At 42.8% G+C, this 22,834-nt stretch overlaps 1 protein-coding gene across 1 annotated transcript; it reads right to left on the reverse strand.

Annotated features, from left to right (window-relative positions):
• Positions 1–18,140: 18,140 nt before the first annotated feature.
• Positions 18,141–20,505, reverse strand: adra2a (adrenoceptor alpha 2A). The gene is made up of 2 exons (XM_061089382.1): positions 20,179–20,505; positions 18,141–20,031 (listed from the first exon to the last, which is right to left on the reverse strand). Exon 2 carries the CDS (start codon positions 19,824–19,826, stop codon positions 18,561–18,563), a length of 1,266 nt encoding a protein of 421 aa, XP_060945365.1. The 5' UTR covers positions 19,827–20,031; positions 20,179–20,505; the 3' UTR covers positions 18,141–18,560.
• Positions 20,506–22,834: the final 2,329 nt, after the last annotated feature.

Consider the following 22,834-nt stretch of genomic DNA (forward strand, 5'->3'; position numbering starts at 1 on the left):
AGTCATGTATAACAGCACTAATAACCTTAGGCAAAAAGCACACAGAAGAAAAAACATTAAAAACCATTGGAGGAACAGTGAAATTAATCAACCTTAAAAAGAAAATTTGTATTTTTAAAGCAGGACTTTTGTTATAGTTTCAACTCCAGGTGATTCAGATACACACACGGTCACACTGACAGGAGAACACTCCTTTACATCAATGCAAACAGGCACTCCACTATATATGCAGTCACACACACACACACGCTTCCTGTTAGTGTCAGTGATGAGGTCCACCTCCATGGACCAATCTTCCTCAGAGAAAACAGAGCAATTTCACGCCTGCAGAACGAGACCGAAGAAGATACCACCGTCTCTGAAACTGCTGTGTCCACCCATGTTCATTTGCTTTTTGTTTTCAACTAATATCCCCGGTTTTCTCGTCATGCTTGCAAGAAAAAGAGGAAATTCGTTTGTAACCCTCTAATGTTTGGGTCCACAAATGGTTAGAAGCAGGTTTACACTGTGACGTGTCGCAATATTAATCGTAGTGTTTGTGAATGTTCCTGTCGGTGCTGCGTTTCCCCAGCGTCACATCAGAATGAAAAGTGAAAGTTCATCATCACCCCCTGCAAAATAAATCTGTAATCGTAGTAGAGATGCAGCACCTTTGGAAGGCCCCGAGAAATTACGCATGAAGTCCCTGCAATTCAATCCCCCTCTGGTAATAATATAATTCCAGTCCACCGAAATGTACCAGCCATTACCTGTCTGCTGCCGTACGTATGGGAGACAGGGGTTGAGGCTGTGTGTGTGTGTGTGTGTGTGTATGTGTGTGTGTGTGTGTGTGTGTGTGTGTGTGTGTGTGTGTGTGTGTGTGTGTGTGTGTGTGTGTGTGTGTGTGTGTGTGTGTGTGTGTGTGTGTGTGTGTGTGTGTGTGTGTGTGTGTGTGTGTGCGCGCGAGAGAACGAGTAGAGGAAGGACTCCAAAAATCATAGGCAGTTTTTTGCTTATCTCCGGGCAGCAGTCACATCCCTCGGCCTTGTGTCTGTTTTGTTGTTTTCATATTTCTGCTGCAAGTTCCCACTTAGTGCAACAGTCACAGGGGAGGAGAGGTCACCAGATGGAAGCGGAGGAATAGGAGGAGGCGAAAGGAAAGGAAAAAGGAAAAGGAAAAGGAAAGGTGACAGGATAGGAAATGAGAGAGGAAAAGAGAGGGGACAGGAAAAGGAAAGAGGAAAGAAAAGAGGAAAGGTAGAAAGGGAAGAAAGGGAGGAGGGGATAGGAGGAAAGGAAAGGAAACAGAAAAGAAGGAGTGAAGAGATAGGGGGAAATGATAGGAGAGGTGGCAAATAACTGGAGAGAAGAGGAGAAGAGTAGAGATAAGATTAATAAGATGGGAAGGAAAGAAGCTGAGAAAATATGCAGAGAGAAGAAGAGGAGGAAAGGATCACAAAAGAGGGGCGGATGGGAATTAAGATGGAAAGAAGAGGTAAGCGTAGGAGCAGAAAAAAAATTGTGATGGACCAGAGTGATGAGAGGAGGAGGAAACAACGGGCAGGAGAAAATTAAATGAAAGGTGGGAAGAGAAAAATTAGAAAGAAGGAAAAACGAATACGGCTAAAGGAAAAAAGATGGAATGAAAAGAGGATGAGAAAAGGCAGCGGGAAGGAGAAGAGAAAAGAAGAGCACACGAGACATGTTAGAGAAACGCGAGATAAAAATTAGAAAGGAGAAAAGGAGAGTTAAGGAGATAGACAAGGAGCGGAAAGGAAAGAAGACAGGACGGAAAGAGGGGAGATGGAGGTGGGGCCTGTACCGGAATAAGTTTGACTGTTTACCACTTAATCCCAAGAGGAGAGTTCAAACCCTGTGAGAACTGACTACTGTTGAACCCTGAACAGATTCCATGTGGAGACACACACACACACACACACACACACACACACACACACACACACACACACACACACACACACACACACACACACACTCATCAAGATGCTAAGTGTTGAGGACGAATACACGGCAGTTCGCCACCTGCTCAGTCAAAGTCCGTTGTGACAGCAGAGTCGTTCAGTGTGCTCACAGACAGTTGTATCGCTGTCAGGAACTTGATGATGAATAACGATGACTGACGGCCAGAATATAAACATCCGCTCCCTGGTAGAGTTGTGACGCGTATAATCAAACGGGACCAGAGTTTCTGAATCGCTTCCCATGCGTTTGTAGGGTAAGAGGCTAATATCCCGTAATTCTTGGCTGAAAAAGAGTTGAAATCAGGTCTCTGATGTGTTTCTATTTCTCCTGCATGTTATGGGAGATTGATGTCTGTATTTCCCTCACATCACTCCCCCATGGCCGGAGCAAATCCCCCGGAAACAAACATATCCCAAAGAACATGAGGAGGAGAGAGCAAGCGACCACGCCAGATGTTGTCCTCCCCCGAAAAGGCTTTTTTTTTTCCCTTTCAGAACTAACGCCGACCAGTTTTTTCATGCACAATTGAATCTCAAATGATGATCCCATCAGTATTCACAGCCAGGCCCTTTTCCCTGCTGCCGTCTACCTCTCCGCTGCCCATGCGGAGCCGTCTCTTTCCGTCTCATTTTTCACATTCTGCATCTCTTTTTCAGCCCACCTCCGATGTCCCTCGGAAAGGCCTCGGTAAATTGAAAAATGAAGGAATTATATTATATTAAAAGCAGGCGTCTCATATGAAATCTGTGCTCGTGTGTGTCGGGTATATTTTCTACAAAAATACATCCACATGGGATGAGAAGGGAGGAGGCAGATGGGGGAGAGGTTAAAGGGGAAATACCTTGAGGAGCTTGTGAAATGTGAAGCTTTCAGAAGCAGAGTTTCCTGTATTTAACTCACTACTGAGATCAAAATATGTGGCAGACGGACTCCTACAATCAAAGACAAACGTTTGTCCTTCAATCTTAATGAGGACACTCTTTGTCTAACCCTAAAACCTGGTTCTAACCCTCAAACAGCCCTTCGAAGTGTGGGCCGACCAAAGTGTCCCAACTTTCCAAAAGAGTCCTCTGAAGGTTGTATGCTTCAAAGTCCCCACAGAGGTATAAGTACACACACACAGACACCATGACATGGATGGACTGACAATCACACATGACACTGGGTTGTCATTAACAGGGCCTGACGAAACTGTGAGCAAATCATCTGGCAGACTGCAGAGTAGTTTCAAGGCCGACCTTTGTTGGGAAGAGATGTTGTGCAGCAGAGTTTCTGCTCAACAAAACTTTAGCAGAGGCTTCACATACTTACATTTCTCAGGTATTGTTCGAATTGGGAGTTGTCTGGGCGTTTTCCTACAGCAAGCCGATATTGTTAAAGCTGTCAAAATAAAGCATAAAACTACAGTCGTCGATAGAAACGCTTCTCTTTTATTGCTAAGGCAACTTGGAGATTGGAAATTAACATAACTTGCAAAACTCTTGAAAGCCAAGTCCTGTACATTTCACATTAACAGTTTCAGAACTTCTCACAACAAAACACTCTAAACTCATCATGAATTGTCTCTCCACCACCGGGGCCAAGGACGTCCACACTGCCGGCTGCTGTGCTTGACATGAGGTCACACAAACAGTAAAGCATGGAGCATCCCTCTGCTTTTGTGCTTTGCCAGGTGCTTCATTGAGTTTGTTGTGTTCCTTTCTTCCATCTTCTCCTCCTCTCCTGTTTATAAGTGAATCGCACACAACAAGGTGCAAACTGCCACCAACTCCACCCACTGCTGCTCCCAGGACCCAGCAGAAGGTTCCTGGCTCTCGACTCTCCACCCAGTGTCCCAATTCTTTCACGTGAAACACAACCACACAATCAGCCGTTTAGGCAACTTGTTGGTGTGTAGACACCAGATTGAATCACTGTGGGCTAACTGAACATGATGAAGGAGCCATGTACACAGTGTAGATAAGTGTAATGGAAGTCATGGAACCTACTACCAACAGAAATTATAAACGTGACACATAAATGTATGTTCAAAAAGCAAATGAAACACTTGTAACACTAGATGGTGTTGTACTGTACATAAATGTGTAGTATTATATTACATGGTTTGCAGTTTTCGCTTCATGGAATTGGATATATCAGTGACAAAGGTAAAACTGCATAACCACTATTTAATTTTTGATATCTGTAATATAAAATTGTTTGATCATTATTTTAATGTATTTTAACTTTTGATATTTGTAATTTAACGTATGTTTTAAATGTTTGATATTGGTATTGTAATGTATCATGCTTTAAATGTTTGATATCTGTATGTACGTCTTAAATGTGGACCCCACTAAAAGTAGCTCTGTCTTAGGGTATAGCTAATGTGGATCCTTCTAAATAAACAAATAAACAAATAAAATGTTAACTAGATGTGCACTGATGTTTACGTTGCATCTAAGCACAACAACTATTCCAGGACAGGGCTCAGGCTCCAACCTGGGGCATTGAAAGAGTCCAACTCTTGGTATTGTTGTGTCAAAGCATTATTTCTGAGGTTAGAAGATTATTCTTTAATAGTAGTCCCTCTTTTTTGTATTTTTGTTACAATGCTTTATGTTTACTTCACAAACAACGACCCACTATTAATAGCCTGCAATTGAATGCAATCTAATGTGCTGCAACGAACCTGTGTTATCACCTTATTTGATGCTGACACGGTCGCAAAGTCCAGCTGTAGCTACCACTTTCCCCCCTTGATCCAACAAAGCAATATTTGTCTCCAACCTGATTTCTGTTGAGCAATTATGTTTCACGTTTGGCAGCTCAAATATTATATCAAGATGCAGCCTCTCAGGGGAGCATTACACCTGGGGGGGAGGAGGGGGAGAGTAAGTGCCATTTGGGAGAGGATTTGCTGCAGGAGAGAGAAAAGGAGGTGAAAAAACAGAACAGGCATTGTGTGTTAATGTAGGTAACCAAGTGAGGAAGGAACGAACAATATTAATTATGTATCCGTAAAAAACAGATTTACATATACGCGCCCCCAGCACCAGAACGACCCACCAAACCCCGTCGATAACTCCCCTCCCTCGCGCCGGTCCCTCCAGGATTGGAGCGCAGCAGAGTCTTATTTCACACACGGAGGGCTATCATCGAATAATAATAGATGAATAAATAGTGAGAGAAATGACACAGACAAAGCCTCTCCGGAGTATTCAGCTATCAGTCCTGGAAGTGGTTTCCAGAATATACTAGATGTAGTAGGTCCAAGGAATACAATCATGATATAATCGAGGAATGAAGCCTATAGATGATGATATATAACAGTTTTATCAGATCAGACACATTGCTGAAAAATCTGTTTTAGCAATTTGCTTTTACATCCAGCACAGGTTTATCACATTTAAAACATTTTGGCTGTAACTTTCTTTAATGTTTTTTGAGAACAAACAAAAAAACACAACCTTCACAGAATGTCTCATCCAGACAAGAAGACAAAAATGACTATGAAGGCTCAAACAAGGATGCCAGGCCAGTAGATGGCAATTAAGTTGTCATCAACAATCTGTCAAATACCAGAAGCGAGCGCTGTGGTCTGAGAAGCACTGGGTGAGGCAGACGCCTGTAAATTCCGGTTAAGTGGTTCAGTGATGCTAAATTTAGCTGCAAACTTGTAAATAGACCTAGCAGTGCTAACCCCACAGAATAACCAGTAAACTATATAGGCATTGTTGTTGTTGTTGTTGTTGTTGTTGTTGCTGGCACATGCTCACAAATCAACAGTGGGCAAGCTGTGATGTCAACATCTCCCAAACACGGCGGATACACAGAAACTTGTAGTGTTTCTGCACATTGCAATGTGTTTGTTAAAATTTCTGAAATGCAGAAGCCCAAATGTAGAGAAAACATTTGTTTCGCAAAATATCCGCATTAATGTGGACACGGCACAGATACACTTAAACTGCCTTCATCCAGATATCCTAAAAATACAGACGGGTCCATATAGGTAATAAAACTAAAAACCTCCTTACTGCACTAAGCAAAGAGAGCTGACCTCTTTGGGTCCATTTGAGTCGAAGCAGTATGCAAAGCTGGTGCAGCAGCCTGAATCGTACATCCCTTTCTCGATGAATATGTTTGAAGCGCTCCAACCACATCCCCGTCTCTACAAATTCATCTCTCTTCCCTAAGGTCATGATTCCATATTCGCAGGAATGCTTCATTAACTTTACGGGCCGTGTTAAGAACCTCTGAGCATTGTCTGACTATAAACCTGTTGCTATACATTATATACTTTAACGACTCAGTTGCGGATATTTGTGAAGATCAAATTTATGTCCTGTTAAATTCTAGATGATTTTTTTTTAACTTGAAGGAACCCATAAAATGTGTTTGAGCTGGTTTATATTTCACCCTCAAAAGCTCAAATTACATCATCCTCCGACTGAGTCGTCCAAAATTTTAACAACCTGCATTTACCCACAGAAAAAAACCTGATCTGTTTGGATCACACACACACACACACACACATTTCACAGTCTTTAGTTTGGTGCATTATTCTTGTTGCAATGTTAGATTCCGTCTGATTCAAGATAAACAGGAGATTATACTTGTAATGGTTTATCCAGAATATTTCTACCTTCTTAGCACTCATTTGACCAATCTGGACCATTATGTACTAAAACCACCAGCCATGGGAAATTAGACACAAGCTGATTTAAAAATATAATATGGAACAATTCTTCATTAAAATGTCTATTAACTGTTATATATTTGGTTGACTTGTGCACTCTCTTTGTCCAGAATGTTTTCAAACATTGTTCAAACAAAGGCAAATCCAAAATTTGTTTTCAAGCTAATGGAACATATATTTTAGTCATCTTTTAATTTGCATCGAAGTCCCATTGGATTGGGATCATTTTGAATTGAAAGAACAGACTCGGTCTAATACTCATCTAGATCGGAGTGACCCTTCCTGTTGAAAGTAGTAGAGGCCCGAGTCAGTATGGTGCCATTAATATTGATGTGAGTCTACTGATTAAATCGCAAACTGGCCGTATGCTCTTTACCCAGTGCCTTAGTTTCGGCTATGAACCCTGTTTGGTCATTATTGAAAATTTGAAGGATGGCTATCTCTAAAGGCCAGCCAGTTGGTAAAGGACAAACATGGGTTCCCTGGTTTATCCTCCCCTAGCATCAGGCTGCTGTTTGCTTCTGTAAATGTTTTGGGAAGAGACAATCACTCAAGGGACATGATGAGGAGAGGTTTCATTATCAAGGTTTTCAATATTCCGAGTTCACACAGTAATGAGCTGAGGCTTTTCCTGATTTTGAGACACAGACAGCTTCACCGTCCTTCATGTTATTTGACGTGTCCCCTGCCAGCTGCAGCTTTTGTTGTTTTCACTGACTTTCTGAGAATCCGGCCTCCTCATCCCTAAATACTTAAAAATTCAAACAGGTTTTGTTGTGTGAATCTTATAATTCCTGCTCTGCCTTTAGAGTGAGCAGTGAACCACATGTCCAGAGTTGGGGTCAGAGTGATTTTTAAATTAGTCTCAGTTGGCTTCTGCTTATGTGCCCTTTCACATCCAGAGGCCTATTAAAGAAAACAGACTGAACAAACTGTGAACCTGACCCTGAACTCTCAGTGGATGAACCCTGAGCTGAGAAACTCCAGAACAACTGATCCGAGTTTGTTCAATAAACTCTTGGTATGTTTACTTTAAATCCAGTGTGAATGAAAAAGCCATCATCAAAGAAGCTCTGATATATTGTGATTCACCTTGGTGATGGGTAAAGAACAGAGTGTACATTTTAATTGAGGGACACTGAACATTTATCTCTGTAAATATTTCAACAGCAGCCATAAAATTAGGAGAAAATAGACAATAAGTTAACACTATTACATTGTATTACCATAGTCCATTTGAATGCATTATTTAGCAGACTTTAATTTCCTTAATGGATGCTAAGTGCTGACATCCTGTTCAGTAGATTCAAATTTATGCAGCTGGAACCTCAGATAAGTCATAAGTTTACGGATCTATCATTGTAACCTCACAGTCAGTAACAGCATAATGATTTAGTGAGTTGCAGTTTAAAGCCGGGGTTTAAACTGTATGAGTGTAAAATTTCAGATGTTTATTTTACATTTAAAAATATAGCTCAACATTTAATGACCATCTCAAAGACCATCGATAGAAATTATGTTAAAACAAGACCAGATGCAGGCTTTGTTCAAAACTACACTTGGAAGTCTGAACCAAGGTTCATATCTTTGTTACATCATTTACAGAGGACTAAAACATTTTATTTCACAAATGCATGTCCTGTCGTCATCGTCTGTGTGGGCTGCATCTACCTAAACATGACATTACATTGATCGGTTTGTAGACGGATGGACGTCACCTGTTGATGTGCTGTCAGTTATGCAATTATTCATTCATTTCAATTTGAATGGAGAAAATATTAATTTTGTTTTGTGGCCACAGTAATAAGGTTATAGAACTACTACCACCATCACCAGCCTTCAAGCTCAGTACTGTAGTTTGAATGTGCCAAACGAACGTCCTTGTCATTAAAACATTATGTCACTGGAGGCGAAGCCTGCAAGCTGCTTCCGCTTCTTTCTCTTCATCTATGTTCAATGCTGTCTCAATTCCTTACAATTGTTCACAAAGTCCACAGTCTGGATCGTGGTCCAGGGGACTTTTCAAATCTGTTATTTTAGTCCAGAATAAACGGAAAAGTCTGAATATCTGGATTAAACAAGGCAGGTGATGAAACTCACCCTTAAAGCACATTTTAGCTTCACTATCATATTGAATGTATCAACTATTGTTCAAACCTGTTTAATAAGAACATTGAGCAATTATCAGACACAAGCAAAGTTATAGCACAACTGTGGTAGTAATGTTCTTTTCAAGAGTCTGAGGTGCTGGAAGCAATTTTCAAAAGCGGTTTGCCGCAGACGTGTTCCCAGAGAATCACACCTACATCTTATCACGTTTATGTCAATTTGGACAGATTCAGACGTGAAAGTCGTTTTATTTATTTATAGGCTACAAACCCGTACTGTCTCAGGCGATCCACTGTTTTATGTACACACTACTTGGCTGCCGTGCCTTCTGATTTGCCGGGAGCGTTCCAGAGAAAATACCGGTGGTTTTCTTCGTGCTGTATTTGCTGGCCACATAACCCAATTCAGCTGTAAATATGGGCTATCATGTCCATTTTCCATACCTGGGCCTCGAAACTAATTTACCAGTGGCAGTGATATGAAAGATGAGCCTTTTGTCTCAGGGAAAATGGGATTATTCCCATCGGAGGAAAGAGGCAGAATCTCATCAGCTTTGAGGGAGTTAGGGGGCTGCTACATGAGAAGATAACAGTCTGAATGCAGTTTGGGTGAGAGTGGGTATATACAGGGTTTAGCAGCTTTAAGGATCTTGTGATGCAAATAGAGCTTGTACATGAGTTGGACTCTTTGTTCCCCCCAGATTGGCCCGTGTACTCACTGTCTCTCTCCATCTCTTAGCGAGACACGACTCACACCTGCTGCCGGTAAACCTCAAACTCTAATCTCAATTAGCCGTTTGTTTGCACAAATTCAGATCATCGTCAGGTTTTACCCTGCTACTATCTTGTCCTTTCCACTGTCTCCTTTTCATCAGTAATATATTTCCACTAACACCTCCATCCATCCACCCATCGCTCATAAAGCAAATGGAACCTGTCACTATAACACCCCCATGTCTGATCATATTCTGGATTCATGCTCACCGACACACCCCTTCCAGTGTTGCCATGAAACTGCTAATGACCTGTAACCGATTAACTTTTCTGATTTGCACGCTGCCAGTGCTGCTTTTATTTCTACTGAAAGGTTTAAACGCGACATAAAATAGCATGCTTCTGAATTATTCATATTTACCAGGTGCTGACGTGGCCACTATTGTACTGGTGTTGTATTTATAATAAGTACCTATGCAGAAACATGGCTCGGGTGTTAGGGGGGGAGGATACGTGGACGGATGAGAGGTGGGTGTATCGTTGAGATAATGAGGGGACTAGTTCACCTGACATGAAATGACACGTTGGATTGTTTCTACAAGTGTGCATAATTACATTTTTATAATGTTCTGTTTCAATGAAGATTACCACACAAATTAAAATTACAGCTCGGCTAAAGATGCAGGAGGGAGACCATCAGGAAATTGTGGCTGCTGCCCGTCAGAGGAAAACCATGAGAAGATTGTAGCAGAGGTAGAAAGCACAGAGAGCGTGTTACAGAGCCGAGAGCTGAACAGACTTAAGCTAATATACTTCTTTGAACCATTCAGTACAGGAAACCTAATATTGTATTGAAGAGCCACAGAGGAAATACTCTCGGACGCTGGGAACAAAGGAAGCTTGACTGAGTTTATGGGGTTACAGTACATAAGGCCTTCAGTCTGTGGAGTCTTCAAAATTTACAACCTCAGTTTGAACAATGAACAAGGGACAAACAATGAAGAATAAAACTGATTGTACAAAACAGTCGCTGCTATGGCAACATTTCTCAGCCTGTTTTTTTATGCCTCCATACAATCATGAGTGGCTGCACCATCGAGGCCCTCAGACTTTCTTACTATGAATGATGTAGTAAGAACTCACAACCTCCTACAAAGGTTAAGATTGGTTTCATCAGAGATTCCTGTCATGGAGCTCTATATGTTAAATAACTGGAAACCATTCACGTCTACAGTCAATTTAGAGTCTCCAATTAACCGAACCCCAATATGAATGTCTTTGGACCCATAGAAAATCCATGTATTCAAGAGGAACCACCAAACTTCACTCAGAAAGACCCCAGTAAAACCAGCACTCGAACCAAGAACCTTCTTGCTGTGAGGCGACAGTCACTGTCGGGCTGGCCACTTTCTCATTCCCCATAAATGGGCTGATGTCATGCAAGACTGAGTAGTGTTACCATAGCTGGTTGCTCTGTGGACGTCTTGTCCGGACAGGCCGTCCCTAAACTGCACCATTCATGCAAATATTTATTTTTAAATCTATACCAGGTTGCATTGGCTCACTTTTCAGTTGTGCCATATGTATTTAAATAGGGACAACTACATTTTTAGGTTACAATCCAAAATCGGAGAAGTATAAATAAATGCAAAAACTGATCAACAACATGTACTATTACTACTGCTACTACTCTACACTTGCATTGCATTCTCTCAATCTCTCCACACCGGCACACATTGTTGGAATAAGCTGCTGAGCTCTGAAAAAACGGAAAATCCAATACAAATATTTGAAGCAAAACAGATTTATCCTGCTGGAGTTTATGGACATTTGTGATCACACAGAACAAATGTGTGACAGATCAAATAGTAAAAGGTCTTTAGCCTTTTTGACCTGTTTGGTTGTGTACACTGTGCAGTTTACATACAACACCTCACCGGAGATCTGGAAGCTGGAGTTCATTTTTAGTTGCATGCCCTTTAAATGCACTATACTGTATAATTGCTTGCTGGTCTATTTGAATCTGAACGGTGTGAAGTTGTGGCGCTTCACAGAAAAGGTTGCTCATTTCTGTGAATCCACAAACAGAAATGACGGAGAATTCTGTTCCCAGTGTAGATTAGGTTCTCCTTAAGAAGGAATCTGAACACAGACATCACAAGGTTTAAATACGTTATACACACTCCACCAAACTGGGACTTGTGGTTGGATCATATCTTCACATTGAGTCTTACAACAAAAATAAATCCTTTAGCAATGGTCATGTGATTAAAAGCTAAAAAAATAATTAAAAGATACAATTAAGTCCCATGCTTCCAGAGAAGTCTGTTTACTGGCAAACACAAACACCAACGCTGAATATATATGAAAATAAACATCAAAAACAGATTACATTTGTCTTGTCTCTTTAAAAAAAATCATTGCAAACACAACAAGCTGTTATAAATGAACCATCTGCTTTCACACGATCCCCATTATTAAAACCGCAGCGTGTTCAGGTATAATCTCCTGCTAAACGCCCACCGGCCTGTCCGTCAGCACACAGCAGGCCGTCATTACAGACACTACAGCAGCCCACTCTGCTGCCCTCTGTGCCTTATGCTCACTTAGCTGTTCCCATGTCACCCAACAGGTATTCTTCTGTGCTGTCCGACAAACAAACTCTGAAGACAGACAGAAAAGTCCGTGGCTTCTATCTGCGATCATTATCGAGACGCACGACTGCTGGAGGCTGGAAATATGTAGGAAGGTCCCTTTAATCATCCACCTCTGATTAACGCGTCATCATAATACTCACGGTGCCAAAACAGCAGCGGGATGTGTCAGCTGGTTGACTCATGAATGATGTGTGCAGGCACGTGCTGTGTGTCCATTAGGGTGATTGGCTCTTTAACAGGAGGACGCAGTATTGGGACAGATCATCTGCATTAATGTGGTGCTGTAAAGATTATGTAGTTGACAGCTATAGATTTGTTTTTTCATTCTGTCGATGCGTTTTAAATCCGCCAAGCGTTTCTATGTGTGCTGAGAAAACCATGTTTCTCCATCATTCCTCTTTGTTTTTCAAATGAACTGACAAATTAAAAGAAAATTAGGAACTTCTCATTAATGTGCTTCTGACTTCATATTTACTGAATAGAGATTTATATCTGAGGAAACATGTGACCGGGCCACCCTGCAGAATCATGTACAACAGTCTATGACGTACACCGAGTATTAAGATTATAAGAAGCAAGAACTAAATTTCAGTCGGCTAAGATCAGGCTGTAAACTCCACTTAGGAGTGTCTAGGCAACCATATACTGTCATCAGTCATCACTTATGCAGTCACAGCAACTGAAAAACACACACACACACACACACACACACACACACACACACACACACACACGCACGTACACACACACACACACACACACACGCAGCATAAAGCAGACCCACTCATGAAAACCATGAAAACCATGAAGGGAGACTTATCCTCCTCAGTCCAAAGACACTTAGCCCCACTGAATAAGTTGAAGTGAAATGGAACTAAAGACATATACCTTATTTACCATGTCATTAAAATGCTGTATAGTGGCTTATGATGGTTACAAAAAGCTGTTTTCTCTTAAATCGGAATGTCACTCAGTAGAGGCCCAACAGTCGCCTAAAATTCAATCAAGCCTCACTAAATTTCACACACACAAAAATAACAGTCCCCTAAATATGTCTGATATTTTCATCAAGATTCAAACATGAATTAATCAATGAAAAATGTGTACGTAACACATCATTCTTCCACCAAGTTTCCTATTCAGTAGTATTTGTGCAGTGCCGCTAAATATCAGACAACAAACAAAGAAACACGGATGAAAACATAACGTCCTTGGCGGAGGTGAATATGACAAACAACACTGAGTAAGAACAACAGCAGACAGGGGCCGACTAAGTTACTCAATAAATAACAGTGGTTCAGTCTGTCCTCGCTAACATGGTGAAAAAATACCCACTGAAATACTCACTGGTTTAGCTCCATACTATGGAGCTAAACCAGTGACCCCAGTTAGTTACTTCATCATAATTTAGCTTTATCTTGATATAAACCAAGTGTGGGGCTACATACCTGTGCAGTTTGAGGGAGGAGAACAAGAGCCACAGAGCATGGCAGCAGAAGGTGTCCTAAAGGGATAGTCCACCTAAAATATGAAAATTCCCTCACTACCTACTCACCACTATATGCCGATATAGGGATGGGTGAAGCGTTTGAGTCCACAGAACCCTTCTGGAGTCTCAGGGGTGAACAGCGCTGCAGCCAAATCCAATACAATTCATGGAAATGGTGACCACTTTTTAAAAAAAACACAAATGACCTCTGTTATCCTCCTCCGGAGCCGCGTTCACGTATGGATCACAGAGGACATTTAGGCTACAAATGAATATAAATGACTTAATATCGAGTTGAATTTGAATGTCGGGGCATACAGACACTTGGATGAAACCACAGGAGCAGGATGGAGGCATTTTATGTGTTTTTTATATTTGCAGAATTGATCTCCATTTACTTCATTTGTATTGAATTTAGCTGCAACGCTGTTTACTTCTCAAACTCCTTCACCCACCCCTCCACCGGCATCGTGGTGAGTGGATAATGAGGGAATTTTCATTTTGGGGTTAACTATCCCCTTCACTGGTCCTTCTTGGTGGGAGAGGAGGAGCTAGTGAAAGGCCGAAAAGCTTTTAGGGTAAAGGAGATCAGGCCTGCGGTTGGAAAGTCCATTTAGCTCCGGGAGGTTCCAAACTGAGTGACCAGACTGTCACTTAGTTTCCGTTTGTTTTGTTTTCATTTTTAATACAAAATATATTTTTTTGTATCAGGAAACTTTTCTTGAATTGTTGGTGTACAGCAGTTTATCTTCTGTGATAAATAAAGTTGTCGTGTGTTTGTGGATTATCTATTCTTGATTATCTCGAATTCAATGCAAATTTCTATTACAGTTTGCAAATCAAACATACTTCAGGTACAAAATTGTTCATTTGGTAAATCAAGCCCCTGCTGCTCCAGCTCCCAAATGGGTTTTTTTATGCAAGACACTGGAACATCCAGACCTCGGCCATCTTCTTTCTTCGGCCACAGCAAATTACCTCGCACGTCTAATAATCATGTGCCATAATGCTGTGTGGTCTCTGAGATGATGGGAGCTGATTGCTCTCAATCATAATAAGCTCATGGAAAATAGATTTGTCTAGACAAATTATTTTCAAGGGAAATATCCATTGCCTGGCGTTGTTCTGCATTTCTAATCAGACCCAGAGGCCTGACAGCTAATCAGTCCGCAGTTAATAAGGCTGAGACTCTGTTTTAAATGGGACCTCTGAAACACTTTTAGGAGTCCACTGTAAAGAGGAGCCGTCAAACAATGAGCCGGCTGTTAGACAATATATCCCTAGCTCAATAATATGTCCTTGTGGTTTAGCGTAGTGTTTAGATTGCAAATGGAGATGTCCTGTGAAAGTGCTCGAATGAAGACGGCAAATAAAAGTGGGAGAAAACAAAAGTGAGTCATCAGTAACACGGTGAGTAATGATGTATTCTGCAGCCACCTCTAATAGGCGGATGTCACTGTGGTAGAAAAACAATGCGGGTTGTAATATGTGGGTGCCTCAGTCAATATTCATCGTCATGGTGACCTTTTCACCCCGGCCACCTACAGTTTACAGATGCACAAAGCAGACACACCCATGACACTCCCACGTCCATATGCAAAAACACCCCCCACACACACTCGAACACACTCACAGAGACAAACACTTGAAAGCGAGGCAGTCGAGTCAAATGCGACTTCATTTTTTCCTGTTGGATTTTTGCTGCTTCTGACATTTTGTCCCTGTCTCTGTGAATGGTAGCTGCACTCAGCCGCCATGCTTCGCCTTTTGGAGATGGATGTGCACTCTAACCTGATGATCCATGCCCCGATTCCCAGAGGCGAAGTGTGTGTGTGTCTGTTTGTGTGTGCTTTTGTGTGTGTGTGTGAGTGTGTGTGTGTGTGTGTGCGAGGGGGTCTGCTGACTTCAACAGCTGGCTTCTTCCAATAGGCTGTCAGCAAGCACATCCGCCTAATGATATCACTGCTGCTTGTTGATGTGTGAGATAGAGAGAGCGAGAGGAGGACAAAACAAGACAAACATAAACATATTTATCAGTTCACGTCCACTGAAGAAACCCTGTCACAGTTCATAGTGTTTTAATTCTGTCTTGGGCTACGTCGACACTAACATCTTTTTAGTTTTAAACATCCAGATAAGAATTCTTAGCTCCATATCAGAATCAATCTTCATCCATCCTAACATCTGGCTGAAAATGTATATTACATGACCATTAGCATGCACTGATCATGCACAGCATGGTGGTAAAAGGGAGCCTATTTGCAGTTGGTTGCTAAGATACAGAAAGTATAAGTAACGAGGATCAAGGCAAGGGCGAAAAGCAAGAGCAGGGTTGTCTCTTCTTTGAACAACATTGAAGTGAAACTGAAATTATGAGTAAATGTTAAATTTTTATTGTTTTCAAAACTCTGAGTGTTGTGCCCTGTCCAGACCACATCAGTTGACAAGGGGCCAGTAGAATGTTGTTTTTTTTTTCATATCTTTTGGAAGATGTTCAAATGGCATTCCATTGGATGGTGTGATTCTGACAAAATTCAAGAGCAAAAACACAAGTGTGCAAGTGCACGGTTTGAGCACAAGCAGAGCAAATCTAGGCACAAGCGTTACGAAATCTGAACGTGAAATCAAGAAATCCTGCTCTCAAACTGAAAAACCAACCTTTTGAATGTAGTTACGAAAAAACACCAAAACAGAAGCATTTCCAGGAGTCTCTGAATTAGCGTGGACACCAGGTGAACACATATAGCCAAGGTCTTCACGTATAAGTGTAGAAGCAACCTCAAAGCAATCACTGCAGTTACAATAGAACCCTCATTGAAGAAGAGATTATTTTATTTTACGACAAAGATAGAGAGAAACAAGGATCAGACCGACCGGTAACTGTTCCATTGTAATTCAAAATATGTGGGTATTATATCATTACAGATATTGAAATGGCAGGTTTGTAGGCAAAGATATCAATTTTACAGCCTTCACTTTTGTTGATGTTTCTGAGACGGGGTATCATCTATGAATTATTAACTCGACCAAGGACGTTATGTTGTTATGTTTTCACGTCTCTTTGTAGGTTTCTTAGGAGAATTATGAAGAAACTACTGAATGGATTTCTATGAAACTGGGTTGAAGGATGTGACATCGGAGAAACCGTGGATCCAGGACTTTCTGTCACATCCTTTATAATGAGAGGAGGAGTGGTTTTTTTTCTAGCATGTCATCAATATCCCAGGGAATTTGAATAAACCTGGATGAATAAAACTCTCATTCTTCCACAGTGGCGGAGGAATGCGCTCGACTCTGCCATTCGGGTTTGTTGAGTAATCTCTCACAGTCTCCCACGAAACTCCTCTTCTAATTGCAGCTGAATATGGGGCATCAGCACGACTCCGGCAAACCCTCGTGTCCGGAGGGAGCTTCCCCTCCGTGTGTTTATATGTGCTGCAAATACAGACGCACATTCTCACACACAATCCACTCCCCTCTTTCTCACAGGCTCCCCACACTTACACATTTTGTAAACGTGCAGGGAAACACTACGGCTCCACTGGACGGGCTGCTTCAACTCCCAGAGGAACCATTTAGCTTTCTGAGGACAGCACTGCTCAACTGTGGGCCTGACTGTCGAAAGGAATCCATTTACTTACATCGACTCCACTGGGGGACAAAGCTGTATCCTCTGTATTCAGAGCACAGATGATTGCCGCTCTCTTGCTCTATTCACTCGGTCTCCTCAGAGTTGATACAGCGAGGTATAAGACGGGCAGAGAGAACCAGTCAATCAGGTTCTGGTTTGACGAGCTCCATGTCTTTACTTAATGAAGCATACGGGGGATAACACAAAACGGCAAATGAAGCGTTACGTCTCCACTTCTCGTGCCTCGCATTACAACTGTATTCATCAGTCATTGTTGATTCATGACCTGACCGTAAAATCTGTGCGCAAACGCACACACACACGAAAGAAAAGAAAAAAAGATAAGAGGAATTGATTTTATATCCCTGATAATCTCCGTCTAATCAGCAGCGATATCAAAGAGCAATTTGATGATGTTCCATTCAGGCTCATTAGGAGCTGAGCTGAACTCCTTGTGAATCTCCTGCAAAGGTCAAATTTAACAGACCATTGAAATTACAGCTGAAGGCCTGACTCCGCTCTCAAATCCAAATCACTGCACAAGAGGGACTAGTGTGTCCATCCTCTTCATCCACCTTCCACTTCTTCACATGGATCCCAGCAGCTTTTCATTAGTCTGAGGGAACTCACCCTAAACACTTGTTCATGTTCTGAGAGCAAATTCCCATTCAAGTGTTTTATATAATTCAGTTCATTTCAATATTATTTGGGCGCTTCGCCCTCCTGCCCTTGTGTGTGTGCGTTTGTGTGTGTGTGTGTGTGTGTGTGTGTGAGTGTGTGTGTGCGTGTGCGTGTGCGTGTGCATGTGTGTGTGTCTGTGCGTGTGTGTGTGTGTGAATACAAACAATGTGACAGGCAAAAAGATAACGTCACCAATGAGATGCTTTAGCTGGGTTGGGAGTGCTGGGACCAGTTAATGTAATGGTTTTTATTCTTTAAAGAGCCATCATCACCATCATCATCACTTTCACCATCATCCTCAAAAAAGAGACAAATACTGAGACAGTTCATTTTGTACAACATACTGCCGTTAAAAATACAACACATATCACTTTGTTGGTTTTATAAAAATAAAAATAAGGTTTAAATAAAAGCATGGCTTCACTGGGTCGTTCTCTCCATGTGGTCGTGTGGAAGCTGTGGGGGGGGGGTGGATGTTTTGAAAAGAAGACGCTGCGTGTAAAGATCGTCCTGGGAAAAGCCTTTTCAAGCAGTTACACCTACAGAGCGTTCATGAGTCAGTGATCTATGTACAAGACACTTTATCAAGAATGTACAACATAGTAACAAAAAAAAGGTATGTACACAAAGGTGGAGTCCGTCATACGTATCTTCTCGTGTCCCTCCTGCACAGGATCTTTTTGAACGACCTCCTAAAGTCATTGTTGAAGATGGTGTAGATGATGGGATTCAGCGCGCTGTTGCAATAACCGAACCAGAAGAAGAACTTGAACAGGGTGTCGGGCACGGGGCAGGACTCGCACAGCGTCATCAGCATGTAGGTGAAGAAGAAGGGAAACCAGCAGACGACAAACACTCCGATGACCACGGCCAGGACGAAGGTGAAGCGTTTCTCCCGGTTCTGGCGGCCCTTCCAGCGGCTGCCTTTGGTGCTCTGCCTCCGCTTCTGCACATTGTCCTCCTCCCCCGGTTTGATTTGGCTCAGTTTGGTTTTCCCCTTGGACGATTTCTTCTTGATCGAGCAGGGATTGTTAACTTTGTGGTCGGACGACGACGACTCCTCAATGTCCGCCCCATTCACGTCTTCTTTCTCCTCGTCCGGCCCTTCCTCTTCTCCTTCCACTCCCTCCTTCAGCTCGATGTCCCTCTTGCCATTTAGGTTCTCGTGGCAGACGTGGTCCTCGGCTCCTACGCCGTTCTCCTTCGGGTTGACAGCGGCGATGGTGGCCATTTTCAGCATCACCTTCCGCTTCCTGTCTCCTGGAGGCGCCCGCGTCCGCTTCTTGGCGATCTGGTAGATGCGCACGTAGACCAGCACCATGATGACGCAAGGGAGGAAGAAGGAGCCGATGCAGGAGGAGATGACGTACCACTTATCGTTGTTTATCTTACACACGGGGTCCTCCTCCCGGTTTTCTTTCGCCATGGTGATGAGCGGCGGGAAAGAGATAACTGCTGCGATGACCCACACGATGAAGATGATGCACTTGATGCGGCGCGGTGTCCTCTTCAGGTTGTACTCGATGGCCTGCGTGATGGACCAGTAGCGATCCAAGCTGATGGCACAGAGGTGGGCGATGGAGGCAGTGCAGAGCAGAACATCGAGCGCCAGATAGATCTCGCACCACACCTCGCCAAAGTACCAGTATCCCATGAGCTCGTTGGCCAAGGAGAAGGGCATCACCAGGGTGGCCACCAAGATGTCCGCTGACGCCAGGGACACCAGGAACAAGTTCTGCGGAGCCCTCAGGGCCCGGCTGGTAAACACAGCAATGACCACCAGCACATTACCGAACACTGTGAGCAGGATCATCATCCCCACCAGCACGGCCAGCGGCAGGGACATGTGGAGGCTGTACTGGGCCGCCTCCGGGAGAGTCTGGTTGGTGTCGTTGATAAACTCCATCGGAGCAGGTCGGCCCACTTCTTCTAAGTGAGTTCAGCTGAGGTTAATAAAATATCATCCACCAGGAAGCACAGAGCTCGTAGCTCAGAGCGGCAGCAGAGGAGGGAAGCGACTGAATCACTCCTGTGAGGCTTCTCTGGCTGGATGCTTCTCTCTCATCGTGCACTGCAGCCTCCGCAAGGAGAAGCTCTAATTATGTATCAGTCTGTCGGGAAACAAAAGCAAAAATCAGATCTTTCATCACACTGACACTTTCTACAACCAATTAGAACAAGTCATTTATTACAAGAGCTCCCTCCCTTCACCCACACTGAGAGAGAATAAGCCTTATGAAAGTGAGAGTGGATCTTACCTGAGGCACCGAGCGGGGACGCACCTCTCCAGTGCCAGAGGCGCACGGGCATGAAGGCGCAGAGAGTGGGGAACTTCTTTACGCAGATCCAGACGTGCAGTGGATCCATTGGGATGAGGCGTCAAGTCTTCCCCCGGTGTCTCACCCTCTCTTCCCCGGTGTCTCACCCTCTCTGCCCCGGTGTCTCACCCTCTCTCCCCCGGTGTATCACCCTCTCTCCCCCTGCGCTGGGATCCCTGGCTGCATCCACAGCCGCTGCTCGCCGTGGAGCTAATGGAGCGGTAATCCTGTTATCCCGGGCGCTGCCTCTGTCTGTGTGTGCGCGTCAGTGCGTGTGGAGCGAGTGTCTCTCCCTCGCCGGTGCGCGCCACTCCCTCTCTTTATAGCCCGCACGCTGCAAAAAGTGTCCCGCGCACCGGGTCACTGTGCGTCCACAGGGTGTCAACATGCGGGTCTGACATAACACGGCGCGTAATAACGCACAGAATGACTGGAGGGGGGGGGGGGCAGCGGAGGAAAACGACATGGATAAATAAAATGTTTATCCAGAAAGCTCATGTTGTGCACTGCGAGGTGTCAGAAACAACGCAGAGTCCAAAATGTGCATCAAAAAGATCAATTTAAAACAAAATAAAAGGGATTAAAAAGAGTAGAATAAAAGAGGCAAAGAAATTAAAAGGATTGATCAAAATTAAGAAATAGTTAAAGGAAGAAAACAATACAAACGCATTAGATAGAATTGAGTAAAATGGCAAATTAAATTAAATACAAAGATATGACCTCATATTCTGTTAAAAAAGTTTAGTTTAAAGCTCTCGTGAGATTTAAAACAGTTTTCTGGATTTAAGAGCTGCAAAATGGGGAGAATAGATAAGCGAGAGAAGAGAGGAAATTGATCATCATAAGTCTGGTTAACTTATTTTCAATGATGTATTTAATTTGATAAAAGGAAATGAAATGAATTGTGTTTGCATGTGCAATACTGACATAAGCGATAAGGATCATATGTAAGTTTCCATTAAATACTTTATGACAGAATCAGTTTTCATTAAAGTGATTATATCTGAGCTCATATTTGTTGTTTGAGTGTTTTGTTTGTTATTGTAGTCTCTGTTCAGTTCTGTCTCAGTCCATGGTCCATGGTCAGAGTGAATACTGTCACCACAGAGAGAGAATGAGATGATCAGAGCAGGTTGGTTTCTTCAGCAGCTTTTAAGGTCATTTCAAGTGTTTTCCACAAGGACAAGAACTGCAGCAGAGTCAGAGGGAAAATAGAACCAGTGACTGTCAGTGAGGTGAGAGAACAGAGCAGTCGTAACAGCACTCCTTTCAGTTCCCCCCCTATTTTAAAAATGTCATATGTATACTTTCTTTAATACAGATTATATCAATTTATCAGATGATATCAAGATTGTTGATAATAATCCAGTTATCAGTCCGTTGGCTCACATTGTGTTCACCTCCCTCCTTAAGCCTGATGTTTGGTTTAGTAGCAAATATTAAAAGATGCCGAAATGAATTAATATCTAATCTCTGCTCTTTTATTGAAACTTAAAACTGGAATCATATAAGAAACATTCCATCTACCTTGTTGTCCATTTCCCTGACGTAATGTGGACATATTACTTAAGGAGTAATGTGTGTGTGTGTGGGGGGGGGGGGGGGGGGGGGTGCGGACACTTTTTGCAGTGCAGCAGCTGGACTCGGTTGCTAAGCAGCAGCCATCAGAGCCACACCACGTGGATATCAGCAGAGGCGTTTTTATTACTTTGTCCAAACTTAATGTATTGATCCGCCTCACACACCTCATGTGGGAGGCGGAGGGAGAGGTAGTCCCCCCCCCCCAGTCAGAAGCAGACCTCAGCTTCATCACGTTTACTCTCCTTACATAATTAAGACGTGTCATGTAATAGAAGACATCAAGAGTTTAAGTGAGCTAATTAGCTGTCATTCTCACGAACCGATGATATGACTGGAATGTAATTAACCAGAGGGACAATGTGCAGGAGGTGTACGCTTATATAAAACTCAGAGTATCACAGAATGTACAACTAAGTCAATATTTAATGGTTTTATCAGACTAGTCATGATACATGGCAACGTTCAACATACAATCATTTAACTGCTCTAGCTTGTGGCCAATTTCACTTAGAAATCACAATCAAACTCCAATTCCCTTCCCCTTTGTGGCCGTACACCACTGATGGATATTTCACATCATTTCAGCAAACCGACAGAAAAAGTCAAAAGGACATTTCCTCAGATTTCGTCCATCAGGGGATTCATCATTTCCCAAACTCACAGAGTCTTCCAGGAACCGAGGCCCCAGCTCCACCAGAGAGGCTCGGGCTCGGGCTCTCACAGCTAAATGTATTGTTTGTGTTCGTCTTCTGTGGTGAAGTTAAAACTCACTGTGGGAGGTTTGGGCTTGGAGGAGGACATTTCTCAGACCTTGTGGAGGGACACAGAGTACACACTCCTCGTCCTCAGTGTCTGCTGGACCGAACTGGATGGAAGGGGTTCTGACTCTGTGATGATGTTCACTTTAGTGTCTAGACACATTTTCTACATTTAGAAGTGACTTGGTGGTGTTTGGTGTCTGTGTTTGCCCTAATGACTTTGACTGGGTTTAGTTATGAATCTTTATTACTACATT

This window comes from Limanda limanda, chromosome 2 (genome assembly GCF_963576545.1).
Source record: "Limanda limanda chromosome 2, fLimLim1.1, whole genome shotgun sequence".
In the NCBI taxonomy this organism is placed as follows: Eukaryota; Metazoa; Chordata; class Actinopteri; order Pleuronectiformes; family Pleuronectidae; genus Limanda; species Limanda limanda.

What these genes read in the sequence shown, in the direction of transcription:
- adra2a (XM_061089382.1), bottom strand. Translation starts at nt 19,826, where the DNA reads ATGGAGTTTATCAACGACACCAACCAGACTCTCCCGGAGGCGGCCCAG.